Consider the following 23,557-nt stretch of genomic DNA (forward strand, 5'->3'; position numbering starts at 1 on the left):
TCACGATAGATGCCCAGAAGTGGTATGGTGGGATCGTAGGGAAGGTCTATTTTCAGTTTTTAAGAAACCTCCACACTGCTTTCCAGAGTGGCTGGACTAGTCTACATTCCCACCAGCAGTGTAGTAGGGTTCCTTTTTCTCCACAACCCCGCCAGCAACTGTCATTGTCTGAGTTCACCTAAGTCATTTCTTGTTCAGTTCACAGACAAGCTATTACCATAGTGTAACAATGAATACTGTTAATTTAGTTTTCAGTCAGTTATGAGAAGATGAAATAGTTCTTAACTAGTTGAGCCTGTAAAAACTGCTTGTGAAGTTAATAATTATATATCAAAATACAAACTTGAAACACCCATGTCTCTATATACATAATCTCAGTAGTATAGGGCTCCTAGCATCTTGTTTTATACAAACTGTACTTTGGTTCCAGCTACTGGTTACTGAATAGTAAGCTTAGAGGAGGGAAGAAAATGACATCTTGTTTCTCTAATGTTATCGAGTTCCATACCAGAACATTCAATGCATATGGTTTTCATTTCATTACAGTAATAAAAAAAGTCAACCATACCATCCATATAAGATATCTTTTTGTTGACACGAACACTTAGAACTTGTTAATTATGGTTTACATCAAGAAGAAATGAAACTCAAGAATTTAGGGATTTAAACCACAGCAACTAAAACATAGATCTACAGGAATATAAGATATAAAAACTTAGCCAAAGGTCAAAATGCAAATTTACTGATAGAAAAATAGGTTACACCAAAGATGAACAAACATGGAGAAATGGGAACTCACGTATTACTGGTGAAATTATATACGGGCACACAACTCTTTTCAAAGGGCAATTTAAGAATGTCAGCTCAAGCTTATATTCCCTGGAAGTAATCTGACTTCTAAAGAAATTGGTACCTGTCTTGATATACAAGATGTATTATATGTAATATGGAAAAAAACAAAAACAAAAACCTTGAAAACTATCTCGAGGAATAAAAACAAGCTAGCATTTATGATAGTTAATATACTCCCAGAGCAATGTTCTTGAGCTTCTTTACCACAGAAAATATACTACATAGCCATGACATTTGACTTATAAAAATCAATATAAATGTCAAGAAGACTGGTCTAGTCCTGATGGGCTAAGTGAAGGATAAAGAAGGGCTCTTAGGAAAGTATTTTAGTTTTTACTTTCTTTTTAAAATTTATCCTTTTAAACTGTTGAGTATTAACTGCATACAGTAAGGGATTTTCCTCATGTTTTCAAAAACACACACCGTATACTTTGATTCAGTCTCTGTTTCATCCTTAAATCTTCCTTGAAAGTTTCTGGCCTGTGCATTATTTTTCCCCTTTTCCCAAAGTCACATGCACAGAAAGTGCATGCAGGGACTGTTTTTCTTTAAGGGGGTGTGGGGGGGATACAAAGCATCAGATAAGCAATGTCAGAAAAAACTTAAAGACAGAAACCAGATGGAACAACAGGAAATGGCTCACCAGTATGAATACATGTAAGTAGAAGACACAGATGAGGACACCCAACTGAGTCACTGAGCCAAACCTCATAGAGACACTGAAACAGACACTACGGAACACAGAGTTTGCTCAACATTCCATTCCATTCCTGCACCATTACTGCACACAACTCATTAACTGCCTTTATGATCCTTCAGAAGAAAAAAAGTACCATGAACAGCCCCAGGAAAAAGATCTTTGAGATTCTAATATTTGAAAAAGTGTCCTCAATGCATAAATACCTTACCCTCTCTGTCACCCTGTGGATGGCAGTTAGTGCCTCCACTACTAAATGTAGGGATGCACAGCAAATGAAAAGGCTTCAATGTAGGTCAACTTCTAGAGACACCCCCTTAAGATTTCTACACTAACACTATATAATAGAACAATAATCTAGCTACTGTGTGAAGAGACTATGCAATGGAAGTAAGGTGAGTAATAAAGAGATTTGCGGGAGATAACCCAGAATCTGGCACAGTCAATATAAGAGTGGTCTGCCACCCCTCCAAGAAGAGAAAGATAGGAAAGGTTAGATGACTGTGAAGAAAATTCATCTTTCTGCTAGAGTTACTACCTGCTTTGCCCCTGCTTGTCCTGGGGGCTTGAACTCACGACCTGGTGCTGTCTCTTTTTGCTCAGGGCTAGCATTCTTACCCCTAAAGCCACTACTCTACATCTGGATCTTTTGGTGATTAATTGGAGATAAAAATCTCAAGGACTTTCCTGCCTTCTTAGACTTCAAATATCCATCCTTAGATCTCAGACTACTGAGTAGCTAGGATTACAAGCATGAGCCATTAGTGCCTGGTTTGCTAATTTTTTTTTTCTTTTGTCTTGGGGCTTGAACTCTGGACCTGGACATTGTCCCTGAGCTCTTCAGTTCAAGGCTAGTGCTCTGCTACTTGAGTCACACCGCCATACTTCCAGTTTTTTGGCAGTTTAATTGGAGGTAAGAGTCTCTGGGAATAATCCTCAGATCTCAGTCTCCTGAGTAGCTAGAATTATAGGCATGAGCTACCAGCGCCCGGTTTGCTAGTGGTTTTTAAGAACAAAGAAAGAAGATACAGAAATTTAGGAAGTCACCAGTTCAGCCAATACCTAAATTCTATCCATGAAAGACTAAACAAAAAATACCCAGATGAGCCTCATTTCTGTACCTACACTTTTTTTTTGGAGGGGGGGTGGGGAATCTGCAAAGATGCATGCCTGATGATCAAGCGCATGGAAAGATGGATCTAGAACATGGGATCCATTATTAATGCTCATTAGACTAATGTCTAGCATACTCAAAACTGAAATGTTTTTGGCATAGAATAAGTTGAACTCTCTAGTATGGTTGGTCAGAAAGTAAAGTAACATCTTTTTAAAAAACATATAATAGTTATTATTCATGTGTTGTGTAAAAGGGTTACCATTTTGGGTAGTGTGTACACTTTTCTTTCGGGCAATGTCACCCCTTCCTTTGTTTTCCGCTGTTTCTCCCCTTCTTGTTTAATTCATTTTTCACACAGTGTAGAATGAATACATACTTCTTCACCCTTCCCTTCTCCCTTTCTGCATTCCTCCTTTGCTCAAATCCCCTAAGAACAAGAAACAAACAAAAGATATGCACACACACACAACCACCACCACCACCAACAACATAAATAATGAATATTTTCCTTTCCTGGAATTCTTTTAAGTTAAATATCACCTCAAATCTTACTCATACCTATTTACTCAATGCAACATTTGTTCCCACAAGACCTTTGTGTAGATGGTCATAGAACTTTATTTATAATAGCCCAAACTGGAGGAAACTCAAGTGTCCTTCAGCCGTGAATAAACAAAATATGGTGTATGCATGCAAGAGAATATTAAACAGTAAATGAACTGGTGTGTAAAATAACAGGAAGGCCACAAAACATCCTGTTAAGCCGGAAGACCCATCCAAAAAGGGTATCTATTGTATGATTACATTTATGTGACTTTTTTTTTTTTTTTTTTGCCAGTCCTGGGCTTGGGCTAAGGGCCTGAGCACTGTCCTTGGACTTTCTCAAGGCTAGAGCTCTACCACTTGAGCCTCAGCACCACTTCCGGCTTTTTTCTATGTATGTGGTACCGAGGAATCGAACCCGGGTCTTTATGCATGCTAGGCAAGCACTTTAACCACTAGGCCAAACTCCCAGCCCATTATGTGACATTTTTAAGAAGGCCAAACTGTAGTAACTAAAGGCAGGTAAGTGGTTAAAGGACAAAAAGGACTAAAGGACAGGGGCTGAGAGGAACTTTTCAGAGTGAAAACACATGTCACATCACCCTGGTGCACAGTTGTCAAAATGAACTGAATTTTTTCTCAAAAGATTTTCCTTTCCTCCTCTTCCTCGTCTTCCAGCTTCAGTTCACCTGAATTTTGTTTCACTAGCACTATGCATGTTTTTCTATTTCTACCACATACAGATGATTTTCACAATGGTAAAACAGAATGAAAAGAAACACAAATAAATTAGTATGTCTACTACCACTAGTACAAAGACCCAAACTACATGTCCATTAATAAGAAAAAAATGCTATCAAGTTCTAAGCCCAGAGAGCCCTCTCCCCCAGGTCCCGGGGCTTGAACTCAGGGCCTGAGTACTGTCTGTGGGCTTTCTCAAGGCTAGAGCTCTACCACGTAAGCCACAGCACCATTTCTGACTTCTTTTCTATGTATGTGGTACCGAGGAATCAAACCCAGGTCTTCGTGCATGCTAGGCAAGCACTCTACCACTAGGCCAAACACCCAGCCCCAGAGTATTTCTTATAATAGCTCTGTAGTTGACAAACTTTGGGAAGAAAATTTCTGTTTCCTTGGAATAAAGCTGTTTAGTCTAAATATGGGTTATATAAATCAGAATTCTTTGCTGGTTCATACATAAAAAAAGCAACTAAATTTCACTTAATCATTTCATAGACCACTTCTAAGAGTTAAGTTTTTTTAAAAAGGTCATTTTAATAATAAAACCTTTTCAGAGAGTGAAGGTTTAGGCTCAAGTAGTACAATATTAGCACTGAGTCATGTACAGGAGTGTACAAGGCCCCAAGTTCAAATCCCAGTACTAGCACACATGCACACACATATACATACACACACCCCAAAGCTTCCCAGACTATTTTCCTTTAAGTAAAAAGTACTCTTCCAGCTTTGCATTACTGTCCCTTTTCATAGCTGGGAGAGGCTGAGAGTTCAAATAATTCAACCATGGTGACCAGCACTCAAGTGAATTCATTTTAAGTTGGGGAACTATTTGATTGCTTTGCTTGAATATTAACTTAATAGGAAAAAATCTCTAGGATATGGAAACATGAGCTTTATCTTGTATGATTGTTGTTCTTGATGTACTATGTTATTTTTCTTCTCTTTTTTTGCCCCTTGGTTAATCTCATATTGTTACTGTATCTGACTTTATTACCTGGTATATTATATATACACCTTTATTTGTTTATTTGGAATAGGGAAGGGAAGGGGGAAAACAAGATGATTAGAAGGGGGTAGGGGCAGGGAAATGGGGACAAATACATGAGAAGAGGTATCAATGTGTGAGAAGTAATACACCTACTACCTGGTGAATGCAACTGTAACCCCTCTATGCATTATCCTAACAATAAAAAAAAGGAAAAATCATTCCTGAGACTAGTCATGCATAGTCATGCCAGTATTCAATTTCCACTGGTGGAAAGAAAATCATCCACAAAAGCATCTCCTAATTATTAAACTTGGGTTGGTGAACTTCTTCTAAAGGCCAGATTGCAAATATTTTGGATTTGTAGCTCTATTCAACTCTTCAGTTGTAATGGAAAAGGAACCTAAGACATCAGCTAAGAAAATGAGCATGGCTATGTCTAATATAGCTTTATTTATGAACTCTTTTTTGAAAGAGTAGAGGATAAGACTGGTAGCCTGGTTTGAACTCAAGAATCTCAAGCTTTCTGGGCTTGTTTTCTCAGATGGCATTCTATCATTTAGCCATTCTTCCAGTCAGGCTTTTTGCTGATTATTTTGAAAATGAAGTCTCTTGGGACTTTTCTGCGCTGGCTAGCACTGAACTTTAATCCTCTGGGTATCTCTTGAGTAGCTAGGATTGTAAGTGTGAGCCTCTAGCACTTGGCTAGACAACAGAATTTGACTCTATAAGGGTTTTTTTTTTGGGGGGGGGGGCAGTCCTGGGGTTTGGACTCAGGGCCTGGGCACTGTCCTTGGGCTTTCTCAAAGCTCGCACTTTACCACTTGAACCACAGCACCACTTCTGGCTTTTTCTGTGTTTGTGGTACCTAGGAATCAAAGCCAGGGCTTTGTTTATGCTAGGCAAGTACTTTATCACTAGGCCACACTCCTGGCTCTGACTCCATAATTTTTACATATCTAAAAAATGTTTTAAAATTATTTAAAAAAATGTAAAAGCTTCTTGAGCAAAAGAGCTCAGATACAGTGCCCAGGCCAGAGTTCAAGCCCCACAACCAACTAAAAAAAAAGGCGGGGGGGGGAGGGTAGGAGGAGAAAGGTGGCCCATGTGTGGTAAATCTGTAATATCCGGTTACTCGGGAGGTGGAGATCGGAAGATCACATGGAGATTGGCCTGAGCAAACATGCAAGATCTTGTCTAAAGCCGACTAAAGCAAAAAAAAGTTAAAGGGTGTGGGGTAAAGTGATAAGAGCACTTGCCTAGCAGATGTGAAGCCTTGAGTTCAATTCCTAGTGCCACCAAAAATCAAACAAAAGAAGTTAAAAAAAAAAGTAAAAAAGCCTTTCATGTTTTGAATTTTTTTTTTCTTTTTCTTTTGATGGTAGAGGAAGTCTAACCCACAGCTTTGCTTGATGGGTGGATGCTCTACCTTCTTCTCTTTTTGCTATCTTTTTTAGTTCTAGTTTTTTTATTTTTTTTTTTTTTTTTTGCCAGTTCTGGGCTTGAGCTCAGGGCATGAACCCTGTCCTTGGACTTTCTCAAGGCTAGAGCTCTACCACTTAAGCCTCAGCACCACTTCCGGCATTTTTCTATGTATGCGGTACTGAGGAATTGAACCCGGGTCTTCGTGCATGCTAGGCAAGCACTCTACCTACCACTAGGTCAAACTCCCAGCCCCAGTTCTAGTTATTTTTGAGATAAAGTCCTGCTTTTTGCCTGGACCAGCCTGGATCACAATCCTTCTATTTATTTATATGCTTTCCTCTGTAGCTTAGATGACAGAAGTATGTCTACTGACACTGGGACCTGGGCTGGCCTCAGGCGGCAGCCTTCCTGATCTTTTAGGTAGCTGGATATTACAGGGATTCCACATAATTTCACTGATGGGTTTAACTGAGTCTCATTTCTTTATTTAATGGCTTAATGTTAAATAATTTTATGTCTTATTCTTCAGTTAATGGTCTATGGCTATACTTTAGACTGAGAACACAACGACAGAAAGAAGTGGTTCTTACATTCTAAACTGGGCACAGGGGACTCATGTCTATAATCCTTGCTACTCAGAAGGCTAAGATTTAAGGATGCCTTTTCCAAGTCAGTCCAAGCAGGAAAGTTCAAGAGACTCTTATCTACAATTAACCACCAAAAAGTGGAGCTGTGGCTCAAGTGGCAGGGTGTTAGCCTTGAATGGAAAAGATCAAGGACAGCACCAGACCCTGAGTTCAAGCCCTAGGATAGGAACACAAACACAAACAAAACAAAACAAAACAAAAATAGTTGAGTACCAGTGGCTCATACCTGTAACTCTACCTGCTCAGGAGCTGAGATCCAAGGATCAAGGTTTGAAGCCAGCCAGGCAGAAAAGCCCATGAGACTCTTATCTCTAATTTAGCACCAAAAAGTCAGAGGTGGAGCTGTGGCTCAAGGGGTAGAACATTAGCCTTGAGCAAATCCCTGACACCCCTTTTTTTTGGCTCAGGTCTATGATAAGGACTCAAACTGGGTATCTGTGACTGCTTTCACTCATTGGCTACTGGCATGCACGAAGCCCTGGAATCGATTCCCCAGAACCACATACATACAAAAAGCCAGGAGTGGTGCTGTGACTTGAGTGACAGAGTGCTAGCATTGAGCAAAAAGTGTCCAAGGACAGTGCCCAGGCCCTGAGTTCAAGCCCCAGGACTGGAAAAAACAACAACAATGCGTAGTAGAAAAATCACCAAACTATTAAAAAAGTTACTTGTGAGAAGGAGAAATGTACTATGTATGTTTGCATTACTGACTCTTTTGTATTATATTCATATATATTCATTTAGTATATTATGTTATAATACATTCATGATTATTTTTTGTTAAGTAGTTGTACAAAGGAATTTCAATTCTGTAACTCAGGTTTTGGGTACAAGGCATCTTGAGCAATGTCCCCCCTTTCTAAACATATCCTCAAGTTACACAGTTTACTTTTTTTTTTTTTTTTGCCAGTCCTGGGCTTGAGCTCAGGGCCTGAGCACTGTCCTTGGACTTTCTCAAGGCTAGAGCTCTACCACTTGAGCCTCAGCACCACTTCTGGCTTTTTTCTATGTATGTGGTACAGAGGAATTGAACCCGGGTCTTCATGCATGCTAGGCAAGCACTTTAACCACTAGGCCAAACTCCCGGCCCCATACACAGTTCACTTTTGACATAATATCCATTGAATATAATGACTGAATTTGTTCACCCTTCTTCCTTCCATTATAAATATTATTATATAATATATTAATAATTACTATCATTTAAAAAAGCAGCATGAATTAAAAGGCTAGAGTCCCATTTGGAATTAAAACACAAAGTCATTAAATGCATCATGAACGAAGACTGTTTTCAAAGAACAAATAGAGTAGAAGTACACACCAGTGATAATGACAACAGTTCATGCTGTCTCTGATGGTGGGTCAGAGAAAGATCAGATGACTTCCCGACATAACTGGGTCAGCCAGAAGTAATCCACTGGGCACTTCTGACAGTATAAATAGAACGACTACAGGACTGTTCAAGTTGGACAAGGGTGAGGGAAGATAACACTCAAGAGTGGTTTCCTCAGGAGTATGTTAGGCCTTCACTGAAGGAACTGACCTAATCTGCCCAAATTACTACAATCAAAGGGACTTGGTGGAGGAAAACTCCAAAAATTCCCTGACCTCATCTGCCTGAATTACTACAATCAAAGTGACTTCTATGGAGGAAACGCCCTCTGAAAACGTCCTTCCCCTGCCCATAAAAGCAACGAGATCATCAGAAGGAACAAAAAAGGAACAAAACAAGAAATATGACAATTCTAGATAAGAATCCAACAGTTATCTTAAATTAGTATAAGAACTTTAAACATTAAAACGGGAATTTAAACTACATAAAAATACATAGTTTACATCAGCTGGGCACCGGTGGCTCATGCCTTAATCCTAGCTACTCAGAAGGCGGAGATCTGAGTGTCTCAGTCTAAAGCCAGCCAAGGCAGGAAAGTTCATGACTCTTATCTTCAGTCAACCACTATAAGCCGGAGGTAGAGCCATGGCTCAAGTGGTAGAGTGCAAACTTAGGACCAACAGCTCAGGGACAGTGCCCAGGCCGTGAGTTCAAGACTCAGTATCAGCATACACACACACACACACACACACACACACACACAAGCTACTCCAATTCCCACCCCCTATGAAAAGCTAAATACCAGCCACCAGCCATATGTACATTCCATAAGGTAGAGTTTAATAAAAAACCCATCGGAACTTACTGAAGGTCTTACAGATGTCTGACACAGCTTTGAAGACTCTATCAGAGAAGTTCACTTTCACCTTCACATACTTCATGTTGGGAAGCTGCAGGCGGAGCAGTTTGTGCTGTGGGGTGAACTGAAGCTTGGCGTCCGCCTGGATACCATATTTATCCAAGGTCCAGTGTGTCTTAAGCAGCCAAGTTCTCTTCTTTTCCCACCACAGAGCATGGTCAGACCAGTCTTTTTTTACATCTACAGAAAGAAAACAATGTAAAGAAGCGGAAAAATTAAGAATAGAAAACTTAACAAGGTACTTAATATAAACACTGAAAACTTAATTAGGTATTTAATATAAATAACACACGGCAAATGCAAAACTGCTGAGTAAAACCATTGTCTGCCCTAGATAGCAAGTATACACGTAGCTCAGGCTGAACACGCAGGATGGCAGGGAAGACAAACAGAAACCTGGGGTTAGAGATGATAGGGTTAGTAAAGGGAGTTGGTGGGGGTAGAGCTCAGGTTAGGAGCATTCTGAAACAGGTGGAAAGGCTATGGTGTATAAGGTGCAGTCATATATTTAGGTGCAGGAGGCTGAGAATCAAAATGAACAAGCCCCAACATTGGAGGCTCATTGTAGCGGCCTAGAAAAGATAATGCTCGGCAGCATCTTAAACTAAGAGAGGGCCTAGGAGTAAACAATAGGAAAGAAACATATCACAAACAGAATGACTTGAACTCCCTAGGCATTAAAAAATATTTTTTCATAATATTAGAAAGACACCTGCTTATTGTAGCCCTGTTCACAATACCCAAATGTGAAGGAATCAGCTGACGTGCCCAACAACAGATGAATCGAATTCAGGGTTTAGTGTATGCTAGGCAAACACTCTACCATTAGGCCACACTCTCAGCCCTATCATCACCAGCAGCAGCCGCCAGGTACCTATAATGCTCCCAGGAGTCTGAGATCTGAGGATCACCCTGGGCAGAAAAACGTCCCTGTGAGTCCCTTATTGCCAATTAACTTCACAAAGTAGAGCTGTGGCTCAAAGTAGTACCACACTAGCCCTGAGCAAAAAGAGCTTAGGGACAGTGCCCAGGCCCTGAGTTCAAGCCCCATGACCAACCAAAAATCCTAAAGTAACAATAACAATAATAACGTGTTTTAATGGGGAAAGTATTTACTTGTGATTATAACACTGTATTTAAATTTCAGTATTTGTGCTTAAGTCTAGGTATAATACTTTCGTACCCATACTTCATCTAGTCACTTATGCAAACTGTAGTATCAACATCACCAATAATTAAACTACTTAATTTTCCAGAGGCTTGAGAGGGAGGGATAGAACTATAATATAAGCCAATCTGAACTGCGTACCAGTGGCTCATGCCTGTAATCCTAGCTACTAAAGAGGCTGAGATTTGAGGACTGTGGTTCAAAGCCAGCCCAGGCAGGAAAGTTCATGAAACTCGTACCTCCAATTAATCAACAGAAAAGGCTGGAAGCGACAATGCATCTCAAATGGTAGAGTGCTAGCCTTGAGCAAAAGTTGCTCAAGGACAGTGCCTAGGCCCTGAGTTTAAGCCTCAGACCCAGCACGGACACACGCACACACAATCTGAGCTGGGTGCCAGTGGCTACTAGTTAGTATTCCCAAGGCTGAGATCTGAGTATCTGGGTTTGAAGCCAGCCTGGTCTGGAAAGTCTGTGAGTCCCTTATCTCCAAGTAACTGCCAAAATGCCAGAAGTGGAGTTACAGTACAAATGACAGAGTAATAGCCTTGAGTGAAAAAGCTAAAGGACAGCACCCTGGCTTTAAGATAAAGCACCAACACTGGGTGTCTGCACATATATGTGCATTCATACAAACACACAGGCACACGTGCACATGCGCACACACACAGTTTGAATCCCCAAACACTAAGTTTTACTGTTTGGGGCAACACTGAACTTGGGTACCAGTAGCTTATTTGGAGGGCAGACAGTAATCCAGAAGGCATGTGTAAGACACTGGAGTGAGACCCTGGAGGTAGAAAGGAAACTAAAGATCCATTAACTGCCGACAGGTGGAGTTGGTGCAGACATGCATACTCTACAGAATGTGTCTTAGAACTGACTCATGAAGCAAAGAGAAGGCAGCTTAAAGTTGCTCTTGGGGCTATTCAATTGCTAGCTCTCCCTCTCTGGCCACTCAGAGGCTCCAGCAAGGAGACACAGCAAGAGCAGAAATCTCTGGGAGCACAGAAGAGAATCTGTTACACATTAGGAATCTGCCTCCCACAACAGTGGGGTGGGGCTCAGCAGCTGGTTACAGGGTGGAAGACGTGCTGTTGCTTTTATAGCAGTAGCAAGGCAGAAACAATGCTGTAAAGTCACGAGGGGCACAGGGCACGGGACACAGTCAAACAATGTGTTCAGCCCAGCAAGAGATCGTAAAAATAAAGGCAAAAACCTAACTCTGATAAGGAGCTGCTTGAAATAAAGTTACAGATAAGTTTTGACAAAGAAGCGACTAGTAGCCAACCAGGAAGTTACAGTCTGCATTCTGAAAGGACTCTTAAGTCTAAATTACAGTCCCTAAGTCAAAACTACATCCACAGATGCTACTATGTAAGTTGAGGGGTGGCAAACAATGAATGGCCCAAGAACTAAACCTGCCTTCTACCTTAGAGTGGTTTTCATATTTTTAAATGGTTGCAAAATTCAAATATGTATGCATAAATGATGAGTTTAATGGATTATTTGCCCAGACAGTGACTAGTTATGATTGCTTCCGCGGCTGTATGACAACATAGGTGTGTTCCTGTAGGAGACGCTGTGGCCCTAGATGCTCCAGACACCATCTCGACTCTACAGTTTTACATAGAACCTTCGTTACAATGCCATTCAGGACCTACATCAGGTAATGGAACAGTAATATCCCAACTCTGACCTCACAAACACTAACTTGCCTGATGTTCATCTTTGTTGTATTCCCCATCTTACATCAAATGTGTCATGTCCCTAGGTCTTAGCAAGGCTTGTGGGAGGCATATTTTACCCAATGGAGGAACACCTACCTAGTTAGCATGTTTATGAATCACAAAAAGATGACCCTTCTCATCCAACCTCAGTTTTTGATCAAAGGGGCAGCAATATCCAAGAGTAAACTAGGCTAGAGTGTACATGACCCAAAGATTATGTACCAGGTGGTATTTACCATGGAAGGGAAGAAGCAGACAGACAGACTGGCAACACTACTAAGATAACAAAAACAGTGTGGGGAAAAAAAATTACACCAAACAGAACACCAGAAGAAAAAAAAAAATCAGGAGTATATCTTGCTAATGTCAAAAGACAGAAACAGAAAAGGAAGCATTCTGGTAACAAAAGTAGAGAATGAACAGAGGATGAATGTGGGAGTTTCTTTCTTTCTTTTTTCGTGGATCATGTGCCTTGAACTCAGCCTGGGCGCTGACCCCGAGCTCTTTAGCTCAAGGCTACTGCCCTACCCCTGGCTCTGGGCAGTGTCCCTGAGCTGTTCAGGCTAGAGCCCTACCCTTTGAGCCAAGCTCTACTTCCCATCTTCTAGAGGTTAATTGGAGATAAGAGACTCAGGTCCTTATGTGTCTGGGCTGGCTTTGAACCTGAACCTCAGATCTCAGCCTCCTGAGTAGCTAGGATTACAGGCGTGAGCCACGGTGCCTGGCCAATGTGGGAGTTTCTGACATGTTAAATGGTAGATGTTTTGGTGGCATTCTTTAAGATTCAACATACTAGCAACCCAGTCAGCATTATTTACACAGTAATTACTTCTGCAGAATGTTAGCATTAGACTAATTATCTGTTAAATTATGTAAGGAAGGCACTGTTCCAAGGCTAGAGATACAATTTCACTTCTGTGAAGGTGTACAGGACTAGTGTGCAGGTGTAGAGATCAGGAGATAGCATCAGAGAGCTACGAGAGAACCTGACTTTGGCAGTAAGTTGTTGAGATTGTATTAGAGTGTGAGATAAGCCACGAGGGCACAGGATTTTCAGGCTGATTGACGTTCGGATCTATCCCCAAACTGTGGCAATTTTTGGTTTATAAATAGATATAGCTATAGAAGCGTGTGTGTGTGTGTGTGTGTGTGTGTGTGTGTATGTATTTTTTTAGGGCAGAGACTCATTTCTGCTGATAGTTCTTAAACCACATATATCAGAATCTCTGGGCATGGGTCTGGAATCGGGTTTTAAGCAGGGGTAACCTGTGTTTCAGAAACATCACTGAAGACCACACTCCAGTGAATCACACCTGCAAGCCTCGCTGATCAAAAGACCAAGACTGGAAGTCAGCTGGGACAGAAAAGTCCTTGGGACTCCATCTCCAAATTAACCAATGAAAAGCCAGGATATAGGTGTGGCTTAAGTGGTAGAACCCCTGCCAGCAAAGCAAGACAGCAGAAAGAACCCTGAGTTGGAAATCCAATCCCAGAAAAAGAAAACCATCACTGATGACCTTGAAGTGGGGCAATAGAGCGCAAGAATGAATGTGAGACTATTAACAATGCCCCTTTGAAACACAATGGCTCCACAGTGAGCAACTATAAGGAGGAATACAGACAGCTTTTTCCTATAATGAGGCGCAGAAGAATGGATAGCATATGGACAGAAAGGAGATGGCAGATTCAAGAAATATTTTTAGTTGCATTTTTTTAAAGGGAAAGCGCCTCCAACAATAACACTCATTCCAAACACACTGTATAGGACCTTTACAACAAGTCCCACATGTATCTTTCCTTAGGATATCTAGACTATATTCCATTTTATCCATTAGTAGCAAAAACAAACGTGAGAAAATTGATCATACACCAATAGAGAAGCAACTGCCTAGAGGTAAATTTAAGAACCAACTACCAATCAAAAAACAGTTAAGTGGCACCACCGATGGAAAGGTAGTGGAAGGTGTCTCAATCAAGAGTTTGGTTTTTTTTGTTTTGTTTTTTGTTTTTTCCAGCTAGTCTTGGGGCTTGAACTCAAGGCCTAAGCACTGTCCCTAAGTTTTTGTTGGTTTGTTTTCTGAAAGCTACTGCTCTTCCATTTGACGTACAACTCTACTTTGAGCTTTTTGTAGATAAGAATCTCATGGACTTTCCTGCCTAGATAGGCTTTGAACCTTGATACTTAGATCTTATCCTCCTGAATTGCTAACATTACAGGGATGAATCACTGGCTCCTAGCAATGCAAGAGTTCAGTAAGGACTTAAGTTGTCTAGTACTTTACAGTATAGCTTATTCTACTGGCACAAGGTAAACCATAGGTACAGAGTGATTTCTGATATCAACACATATTTAAGATTTCCTTTACTTAAAGATTGAGTAGAACAATTAAAAACATTAAGATGACTTTAGAAATAAAGTGGGATTCCACAAATAAAACCAGACAACTCAAACTTAATGTAACCTAATTTCTGCACCATGACTGCTATTAAATAACATAAAACAGCAAATGCTCAAGAACCTAGGTCGTGGATTTTCCCCATTTTTAATCAACAAGCCTTCTCAATTCCATTTGTACTGTTCTCCTTCACATCAGCCTTCTGAGGCACCAGCCTTCCTTACCCTGGCAGCCTCGGTTACTGACCATGGCAATGCCTTGGCTCCACAGAACTCTACCCAACAGTCAGAATGACCTAGTCAGCACTTTTATACCATTTCCTTCGAAGGCCAAATTCTTTTCAACAGCTTCCAAGTACAGTTACAGCAAACTCAAATGTCTCATCATAGCCTGTGGAGGCTCATGACAAAGGCTTGTCTACACCAAGTTCATTCTGTGCTACTGGTCCTCTAATCCAGACACACTGGATCCGCAGTAAGTTATTTTCTGCCTCAGTGTCCTTGTACATCCTATTCTACTCCATCTTTCATATTCTTCTTTCTAAAATTTTGCCAGCCCTACACCTTGAACTCAGAGACTATGCTCTGTCCTTGAGCTTTTTTGCTCACAGCTAGCACTTGAATTGACAAATGAGACTACCTCCAATTAAAGAGTTTCTGAAAAGCAAAAGAAACAGTCATAAGAACTAAGAGACAACCCATGGAATGAGACAAAATATTCTCCACCTATTTAACAGATAAAATTAATAACCATCCTACATAAGCAACTCAAGAAATTAAACAAAAGAACAAAGACTCTAACATAAACGGGCAAGCCCACTGAATTGACAATTCTTAGAAGAAATACAAATGGTTAATAAGATACATGAAGAAATGTTCAACATCCTTAGTCATAAGGGAAATGTAAATCAAAACTACACTGAGATTTCATATCTCACCCCAGCAGAACATCAGCCATTAAGAAAACAATGACAAATGCTGGCTAGTATGCAGGATAGAGGGAAGGAGAGACACCCTTCAACACTGTTGGTGGGAATATAAACTAGTGCAACCATGGAAATCAGTGTGGAGTTTCTTCAAAAAACAGACCTCCCAATGACTCTGACGAAGTACAACTGGGCATATAGTAAGAGCAAATTCATATGCCAGAAAGACAACAGCACATCTACTTTTATTGCAACACTGTTCAAAATAGCCAAATGATAGAACCAAAGTACCCAACAACAGATGAATGGATGAGAATGGCCCAGAGCCAGTGGCTCACACCTTTAACCCTTGCTACTCAGGAGGCTGAGATTTGAAGATTGCGGTTTGAAGTCAGCCAAGCAGGAATGTCCCGTGAGACTCTTATCTACAACTAATCACCAGAAAACCAGAAGTGGACCTGTGGCTCAAAGTGGCAGGGTGTTAGCCTTGAGCAAAAAAAGCTCAGGGACTGTAAGTACTAAGGTCCTGAGTTCAAGCCCCATGTCTGATGTGACATATGTATATCTGAATATTACACAATCATAAAAAATAGCATGTCATTAACAGGGAAATGTATAGAATTGAAGAATATGTTGAATGTGACCAAACAAGCTAAAAAAAAAACAAAACAGTATTTTTTTCCTCACTAGTGGAAGATACATATAAAAGACATAGAGGACATATATATTTGTGTGTGTGTGTGTGTGTGTGTGTGTGTGTTTGCATGCGCATGCGTGCGCGCACGCACCTATGTACATATCTAATTATATAAGTGGGTAAATGCAGAACATGAATCTAACGGACTACTTAGAAAAAGGGAAAAAGAAAAAGTGAGTATTTTGAGATATACTGAAATGTATATTAAAAAATAGCATACAGAGCCTCAATAAGAAGTTGAGAAGTAGGCTCTCTTGGGGCGGGAGGTATTATTGAAAGGGGGCTGGGCTAACCAAGAAGAAAGAGTATGGATGCTGTCAAAATAAATTGTTAGTAAGTAAGAAAACAGAACAATGAAACCTCTTGAAATTGTGTAAGTAACGTGGGCAGGGGAGAAGGAGGGCCAACAAGTAGCTAGGGACTGGAATACAACATACACATACATAGAAAAAAAAAAAGATATGGGAATTCTAGCCAGGCACTGATGGCTCAAGCCTGTAATCCTAGCTACTCAGGAAGCTAAGATTTAAAGACTGAGGTTGAAACAACACTTGGCAGAAAAGTCTTAAGAGACTTCATCTCCAAAGTGACCAACTAAATAAGAGCTAGACATGGCTCAGATGGTAGAGTAGTAGCTGAGCAAGCAGAAGGGAGTTCAACCCTCCCTCTACCAAAAAGAAAGTGGGAGAGGACCAGATAGACACGAGGACTCTCCAAGAGACTGCTGTACAAACTGTTCATGAGGAGAATGGAGGTCAGCAGGAACTTTACTATAGTATTCTGGGGAGCAGAGCCCGACCTCAAGCAGCAGCTGATGGGAAGTCAACAAATATGAGAACTGTGGCTTGGTTTTGAATCACAGGTCTCAAGGACATTTAGGGAGGGACAGCTGGAAGGGAAATAGCCAAGCAGATAATTAAATGGATAATCACAGCACTGTAATTCACTTACTTAATATGTACTGAGCATTTGGCATTCACTCATTTAATTCTCAAAACATAGGAAGAATAAGTACTTTTATAATACCTGTGTTACATTTATAATGAGAGAAAACAAAATTCTAAAAGTTGGCTGAAGACAATAAAAGCTAGCCATTACAAGAATTAGGATTTCAATCCAGATGCATTCGTTCATCTATTAATCAAAATAAAGTTGTTTGAAAGAGGAAAAAAAAAAAGCAGGAAGGACCAGGAAACTGGCCTAGTGGTAGAGTGCTCACCTATCACAAAGGCAGGGTTCGATTCCTCCGTACCACATACATAGAAAAAAGCAGAGATTAAATGAACTCTAGGATATGGAAACAAGAGGTTTATCTTTATGATTGTCGTTCTTAATGTACTATGTGATGTTATTTCTTTTCTCTTTTTTTCCCCTTATGATTAATCTCATGTGATTACTATATCTGACTTTGTTACCTGGTATACTGTATGTATTTACACACACACACACGTATGCATGTGTATATACATATGCATATGTGTATATACATATATACGTATGCATATATATACATACATATGCATATATACATGTGTACATATATACATATATACATGTGTATATACATATACATATACACATATATATGTTTATTTATTTGAATTAGGGAAGGGGAAAACAAGATGATTGGGAGGGGGTGGAGGGAGGGAAATGGGAACAAAAACATGAGAAGGGGTATCAAGGTTCAAGAAGTAATGCACCCACTACCTGATGAATGTAACTATAACTCCTTTATACATTACCCCAATAATAAAGTACAATTAAAAAAGAAAAAAAAAAGCCTCCACAAGTGGTGCTGTGGCTCAAGTTGTAGAGTTCTAGTCTTGAGAAAGCCAAAGGACGGTGTTCAGGCCCTGAGTTTAAGCCAGGACTGGCAAAACAAAAAACAAAACAAAAAAGCAGGGATATGTTGAATCTGAGGACAAAAAGATTAATAACAAGAGGCCAGACATGGTGGCACATGCCTGCAATCTCAGCTACTCATGAAGCAGAATTTGGGAGGATCGAGGTGCAAAGCCACCACCACACACAGAAAGACCTCCTTCCTTCTAAACAAACACAATGGAGTGATTATAAATACCTGTCACCCCAGACGCAGAGCAGGAGGACAGTTAAGAAATGAATTAAATTTGTTCACTCCAGGCTTTCTTATTTAAAAATATAAGATGAACAAAAGAACAAATGCAGGTATAAAGATGATCACTAGCTGGCGTGTCAGTCTCACATAAAGATGATCACTTTGCATTTAGTTTATCTTCTACTTACTTCTCCAAGCTAGCCACAATACATCAGAAACTGTAATCCCCAACTGAGTGCCTTTTTTCCTCCCAACTTTTCCATTTGGCCTCTTTATAGAAGACTAGTCAGTCCTCATGCTTTCAGATCTCCATCTTCCTGTGCTCAAATGTCAACTATTTGGCAGTTTTCAACAGTACTACCAACTCAATGAAATTGTCTATTTTCATTACCAGAAAACTGTTCATATGGAAAGCGGGAATTAGACTGCATTACCTAAAATAACACAGGGCCCTGTACAAATGTCTGCTGTTACTCCTGCCAGTGAGGACAAATTCACCTAAATATATACATCAGTATACAGAATTTCTTGTACGCAGAAATGTTTACAGATGAATGGATAGCTCAGCGACTCACCTCTGCCATTTTAAGTTCTTTAAGACATTTATTCCCTAAACACACGAGATACCATGTTTTACTAGTAAGACATCCACAGCCCAAGAGGAATTCCTCAAAATAATTGTGAGTTATTTATGACTACTAATTATGCGTGTTAAAAAAAAAAAAAGAAAAGAAACTGGATCAGGAATGTAGCCCAGTGGTAGAATGCTTGCCTAGCATGCATGAAATCCTGGGTTCGATTTCTCAGTATCACATACACAGAAAAAGCTAGAAATGATGACCCATGACCGACCAAAAAAAAAAAAGAACATTCTAAGAAGTGTTTTCACATCCCTATATATGTAATTCTCACCACAACCCTAGGAGATGAAGTATATTGCTATCCCTATCCCTGTTTTACTTAGAAGGCAACTAAGTGGCCGGGATGCTAGGATCCCTTTCAGGAGATCACAAAGCTCACATAGAGTAAAGCTAGCATTCCAAACCCATACAGTCTGGCTTCAGACTGATAAAAGCAAGGAAATCTTCCAAGACTCACCTTATTAACAAGGGATTAAATAAGGAGTTTCTAAATAAGCACTACAATTAAATATTTTAAATTACAATTGAAATTGGCTTTAGGATTATATAGTGTATTTGAAAGGTAACATTTTGTTACCTCTTATAACTAATTCTACTAGTTAGCAGATTTGTTAATCCACATTAACATATTAACTCTTACATAATTACGTAAAAAAAGTAAGATTAAACAATTAGCAGTGATGTAATTTGTCCAAGGTCAGATATAACTACTCATGTGGCCAGGTCTTGGACTAAGTTCACCTTTTAAAGAAATACCCATTTCAGCACAGTTTAGCTACAATTTTAGATGTACTAAAGCATAAAATCTACTGCTCCAAAAAACACCTTGGTTCTTTTTTTTTTTTTTTTTTTTTGCCAGTCCTGGGTTTGAGCTCAGGGCCTGAGCACTGTCCTTGGGCTTTTCTCAAGGCTAGCACTCTGCCACTTGATCCACAGCACCACTTCCAGCCTTTTTCTATGTATGTGGTACCAAGGAATCGAATCTGGGTCTTCGTGCATGCTAGGCAAGCACTCCACCACTAGGCCAAACTTCCGGACCAATACCTTGGTTCTTATGGTATTGTGAATATTGGTAAAAAGGCAGCACAATAAGGTCAAAATATATTTCTAACGTGAGATAGAGAATTAAATGACAGTTTCAATCTTTTACAAAATACCATTATTTCCATCACTTAGTGTAAGATGTATAAACCACTAAAACAGCCTGGACTACAATCATGACTACCACAGATATTCTAGCACTTCCTGTACATTAACATAATCCTATAATAAACCTATTGTTAAGGTACTATCTCCATCTAACCGATGAGGAACTCGCATTATAGCCAGGTGGCAGGTCACATGTGAATGCATGTACTATGCTCTTGCAGTCCTGGGGCTTGACCTCAGGGCCTGGGTGCTGTTCCCAAGAGCTTCTCTGCTGAAGCTTAGCACTTTACCATTTAAGCCACAGCTCCACTTCAAAGACTTTCCTGCCTAGGCTGGCTTTGAACTTTGATTCTCAGATTTCAGAGGCTAAAATCTGTGTAGTCAGGATTTTTAATGGCAATTTTATTAAGATCTATGAAGTTTTTTTTAGGGGTCATGTATGCTTAACTTCAAAACCTAACTGGATCCCAACATGCAATTTCGGTACAAATGTACTTGATTTTGTTATTATGACTTCATATACTTCAAACTAAAGACCCTGTTTACATACTAGTCAAGTCCATATGTCCTTTGTTTTAGTTATCCTGAGTCCAAGTTGCATTTCTGCATCTGCACCATGAGGCCTGACTGAACCAAAGCCATGGTTCCTCACTCTCCCAGAACTAGTGAGAAGAAATTCTCGAGTCACACAGGCAAGTCTCCCTCCACGCTCCATTTGGTGAATACCATATAATTACTATCAATTCCTTACTCTTGTCTTTTTTAAGACTCTTATCTTAAAAAAAGAAAAACACGTCAGCCAGGTGAGGTGGCTCCCGCCTGTAATCCTAGCTATTCTGGAGATAGAGATCTGAGGAAGCCAGCCTGGGCACTAAAGACCATGAGACTCTTTTATCTCCAATTACTCTCTAGAAAATGGGAAGTGGGGCTGTGGCTCATGGGGTAGGGCCGTAGCCTGGAGCTGAAGAGCTCAGGGACAAGGCCAGGGTGGCTAAGTGCAGAGCAATCAATCACCTAGCATACAGAAGCTCTAGCTTCTATTCCCAGCACTGTAAAAACACAAACAATCAAGCATCTCTCTGGGCTCTCATATGCTTTAATTCCAAAGCAGAACTGCTTTCTCATTACTTCCCAGCCATTTTCAAAGGAATGGGGCCTCCTTTACATATATATAAAATTACTTTATAATTTTATTCCCTTTTGTCTTATTTCTATAATCTAATACCTGATTTTTTTTTGCCAATCCTGGGCTTGAGCTCAGGGCCTGAGCACTGTCCTTGGGCTTTCCTCAAGGCTAGTGTTCTACCCTGAGCCACTGCACCACTTCTGGCTTTTTCTATGTATGTGGTACCGAGGAATTGAACCCGGGTCTTCATGCTTGCTAGGCAGGCACTCAACCACTAGGCCAAACTCCCGGTCCCTAATACCTGATTTTTTTTTTAATTTAAAAATACTATTCAAGTTTACAATCTGGGCTTTTAAAAAGTAGATGTAAAAGCACTTTTCATTTTCAGGATGAAGCATACACATGGAGGGAATTAACAATGGGATTGTGTAGTATCAGCCTGGCCTAAGTCACAGGCAAAACTAAATTCGTGGGCTGGGAGTTTGACTCAGTGGTAGAGTGCTTGCCTACTAGCAAGCACGAAGACCTGGGTTTGATTCCTCGATACCACATACATAGTAAAAACCAGAAGTGGAGCTGTGGCTCAAGTGGTAGAGCTCTATCTAGCCTTGAGCAAGCCCAAGGACAGTGCTCAGGCCTTGAGTTGAACCCCCAGGACTAGCCAAAAAAAATTTAAACAATAAATTAAGTTTATGACATCAGAATATAATAACCTAAAGCCATTCATTCATGCCTCCATTATTTTTTTTCTTTTCTTTTTAATCTCCTTCTCTTCTAGTACTGAGGGTTTTTATTTCGGTGTTTACCTTAAGGTGCCACTTGAGCCGAACATCAGCCCTTTTTGCCCTTTAGGATTTTTGACAGATGGTGTCATTTTTTTCTCAGGGCCAACCTCAGATCAAGACTCTCTAACCTGTGGTACCCAGTGCAGTCGCGAGCATAGCTGCATCCAACCATCAGCTTACCAAGATGAGGTCTCCCCATAGATCTGTCTCCCAAGTAGCTAGAGTTACAAATGCGAGCTACTGCCATCTGGCTAAGCATTAGTACTAGTTTAAACCTTTCTTTCCTGGTATTACTGAAGCTTGAGCTCAGCACAAGTGCTCCACTCCTTCCGGTCACATTCTCATCCCTTTTTTTCTTAAATACGGATGTAGAATGACAAATGCCTTGGTATTCACTCAAGATCCAATGACATTGAGAGATGTATCAGACAGGCATCTGGGATCCTGAAAATGTTAAGTGAAAGCTGCTGCATACCTTCTGTCATTAACTGCTCCTTGGTCACAGCAGCCAGGTTCTGTTAATCATCCATCACTGTTCTGCAATCCCAGGAATGCCAGGCCATGTAACATCATGTCCCCACCACCATCTCCACCTCTTATCTGGATTCTGCAACCTGCTTTGATCTCAGCTACCTACTGTTGACAAGCCGTCCTCCAGTGTGAGACACAGATCAGAGCTTCAGAAGGCAAACCTGAACAATTACAAAGATGATTCTTTTCTAAATGACTAAGCCTGGTCTTGCACACATTTTAAAGGCTGCCCTGGTTAACTTCTCCAACTGCTTGCTAGAAAGTAACAAAATTACTTAAAATATCTCACTCTAAAAATCAGGAGAAAAAAAAATCACCTGGCCCTACTTTTTCAAATTAGAAAAGTCAGAATTAAACTGACAAGCACTTTTTATTTGGAGCTTAAAGCAAGTGAGATTAGTATTCAATTCAAGAAAGGATTCAGATGCAAAAGTTCATATGCATTCCATTTCCTACCAGTAGGCTCCTTTACACTGCACTACAGCTGAAAATTCATTAGCACTAAAAGGTTATAATTAAGATTGCTTAAAATGCACATCAATTCTGACTGAAAATACTTTATCCTCTACATGTCTATTTCTGACTGATTCCATAACCAAGTTATAATCAATACAATATAAATATAGAAATCATTATTTATTCATTAAAGCCTGAGTTTATATATATTTAATATATATTTTAAAAATATCTCTTCCTAAAGACAAGTATTTTTATAAAGGCCATTTATCACGGGTAAGGAATTCTGATATGAGTGCTTGTTTCCGTTGAAAACAGGAAATACAAATTAATTTGATATTTTCATCATTAAATAATCTCATGCCAGTGCTGGACCAAAAAACAAAAAACAAAACAGTCCGGTAAGTATTGGTAAGTATTTCGGTGACTGACTACTGACTATCCCAACCAGATAAAAACTGCTAACTGAAAGTTATTTAGTTAAACCAACAAAATCTAATTTTCAAAGGGCTGGGGTTAGGGGTGGGGGGAGAGGAGCTCTCACCGGACTCTTTTCAGGCAGTCCTAGGAAGGAAACTACCCTGCAAGGAGTTTTCCTATGGTCCTTCAATAATTAAAGT

General features: G+C 40.0%; 1 protein-coding gene and 1 non-coding gene across 3 annotated transcripts in view; both read right to left on the minus strand.

Annotated features, from left to right (window-relative positions):
- The window catches only part of Fermt2 (FERM domain containing kindlin 2), a 60,354-nt gene that overhangs the window by 35,051 nt on the left and 1,746 nt on the right, over nucleotides 1–23,557 (minus strand). The window contains exons 1-2 of one of the 2 annotated variants that reach the window (XM_090345100.1): nucleotides 22,426–22,444; nucleotides 9,206–9,439 (exon numbers count right to left, since the gene is read on the minus strand). In XM_090345100.1, the coding sequence (XP_090201226.1) occupies nucleotides 9,206–9,439; nucleotides 22,426–22,435 (244 nt within the window). In that variant the 5' untranslated portion in view covers nucleotides 22,436–22,444. Of the gene's footprint in view, nucleotides 1–9,205; nucleotides 9,440–22,425; nucleotides 22,445–23,557 lie in introns of those variants that run through there. The other variant, XM_090345101.1, reaches the window with a different exon arrangement.
- Nucleotides 12,176–12,282, minus strand: LOC150055155 (small nucleolar RNA U13). The gene has a single exon (XR_016537726.1). It is a non-coding gene; the product is annotated as a small nucleolar RNA U13 (small nucleolar RNA).

The sequence above is a fragment of the Megascapheus bottae genome, chromosome 14 (assembly GCF_031878675.1).
Source record: "Megascapheus bottae isolate mThoBot1 chromosome 14, mThoBot2.hap1, whole genome shotgun sequence".
Taxonomy (NCBI): Eukaryota; Metazoa; Chordata; class Mammalia; order Rodentia; family Geomyidae; genus Megascapheus; species Megascapheus bottae.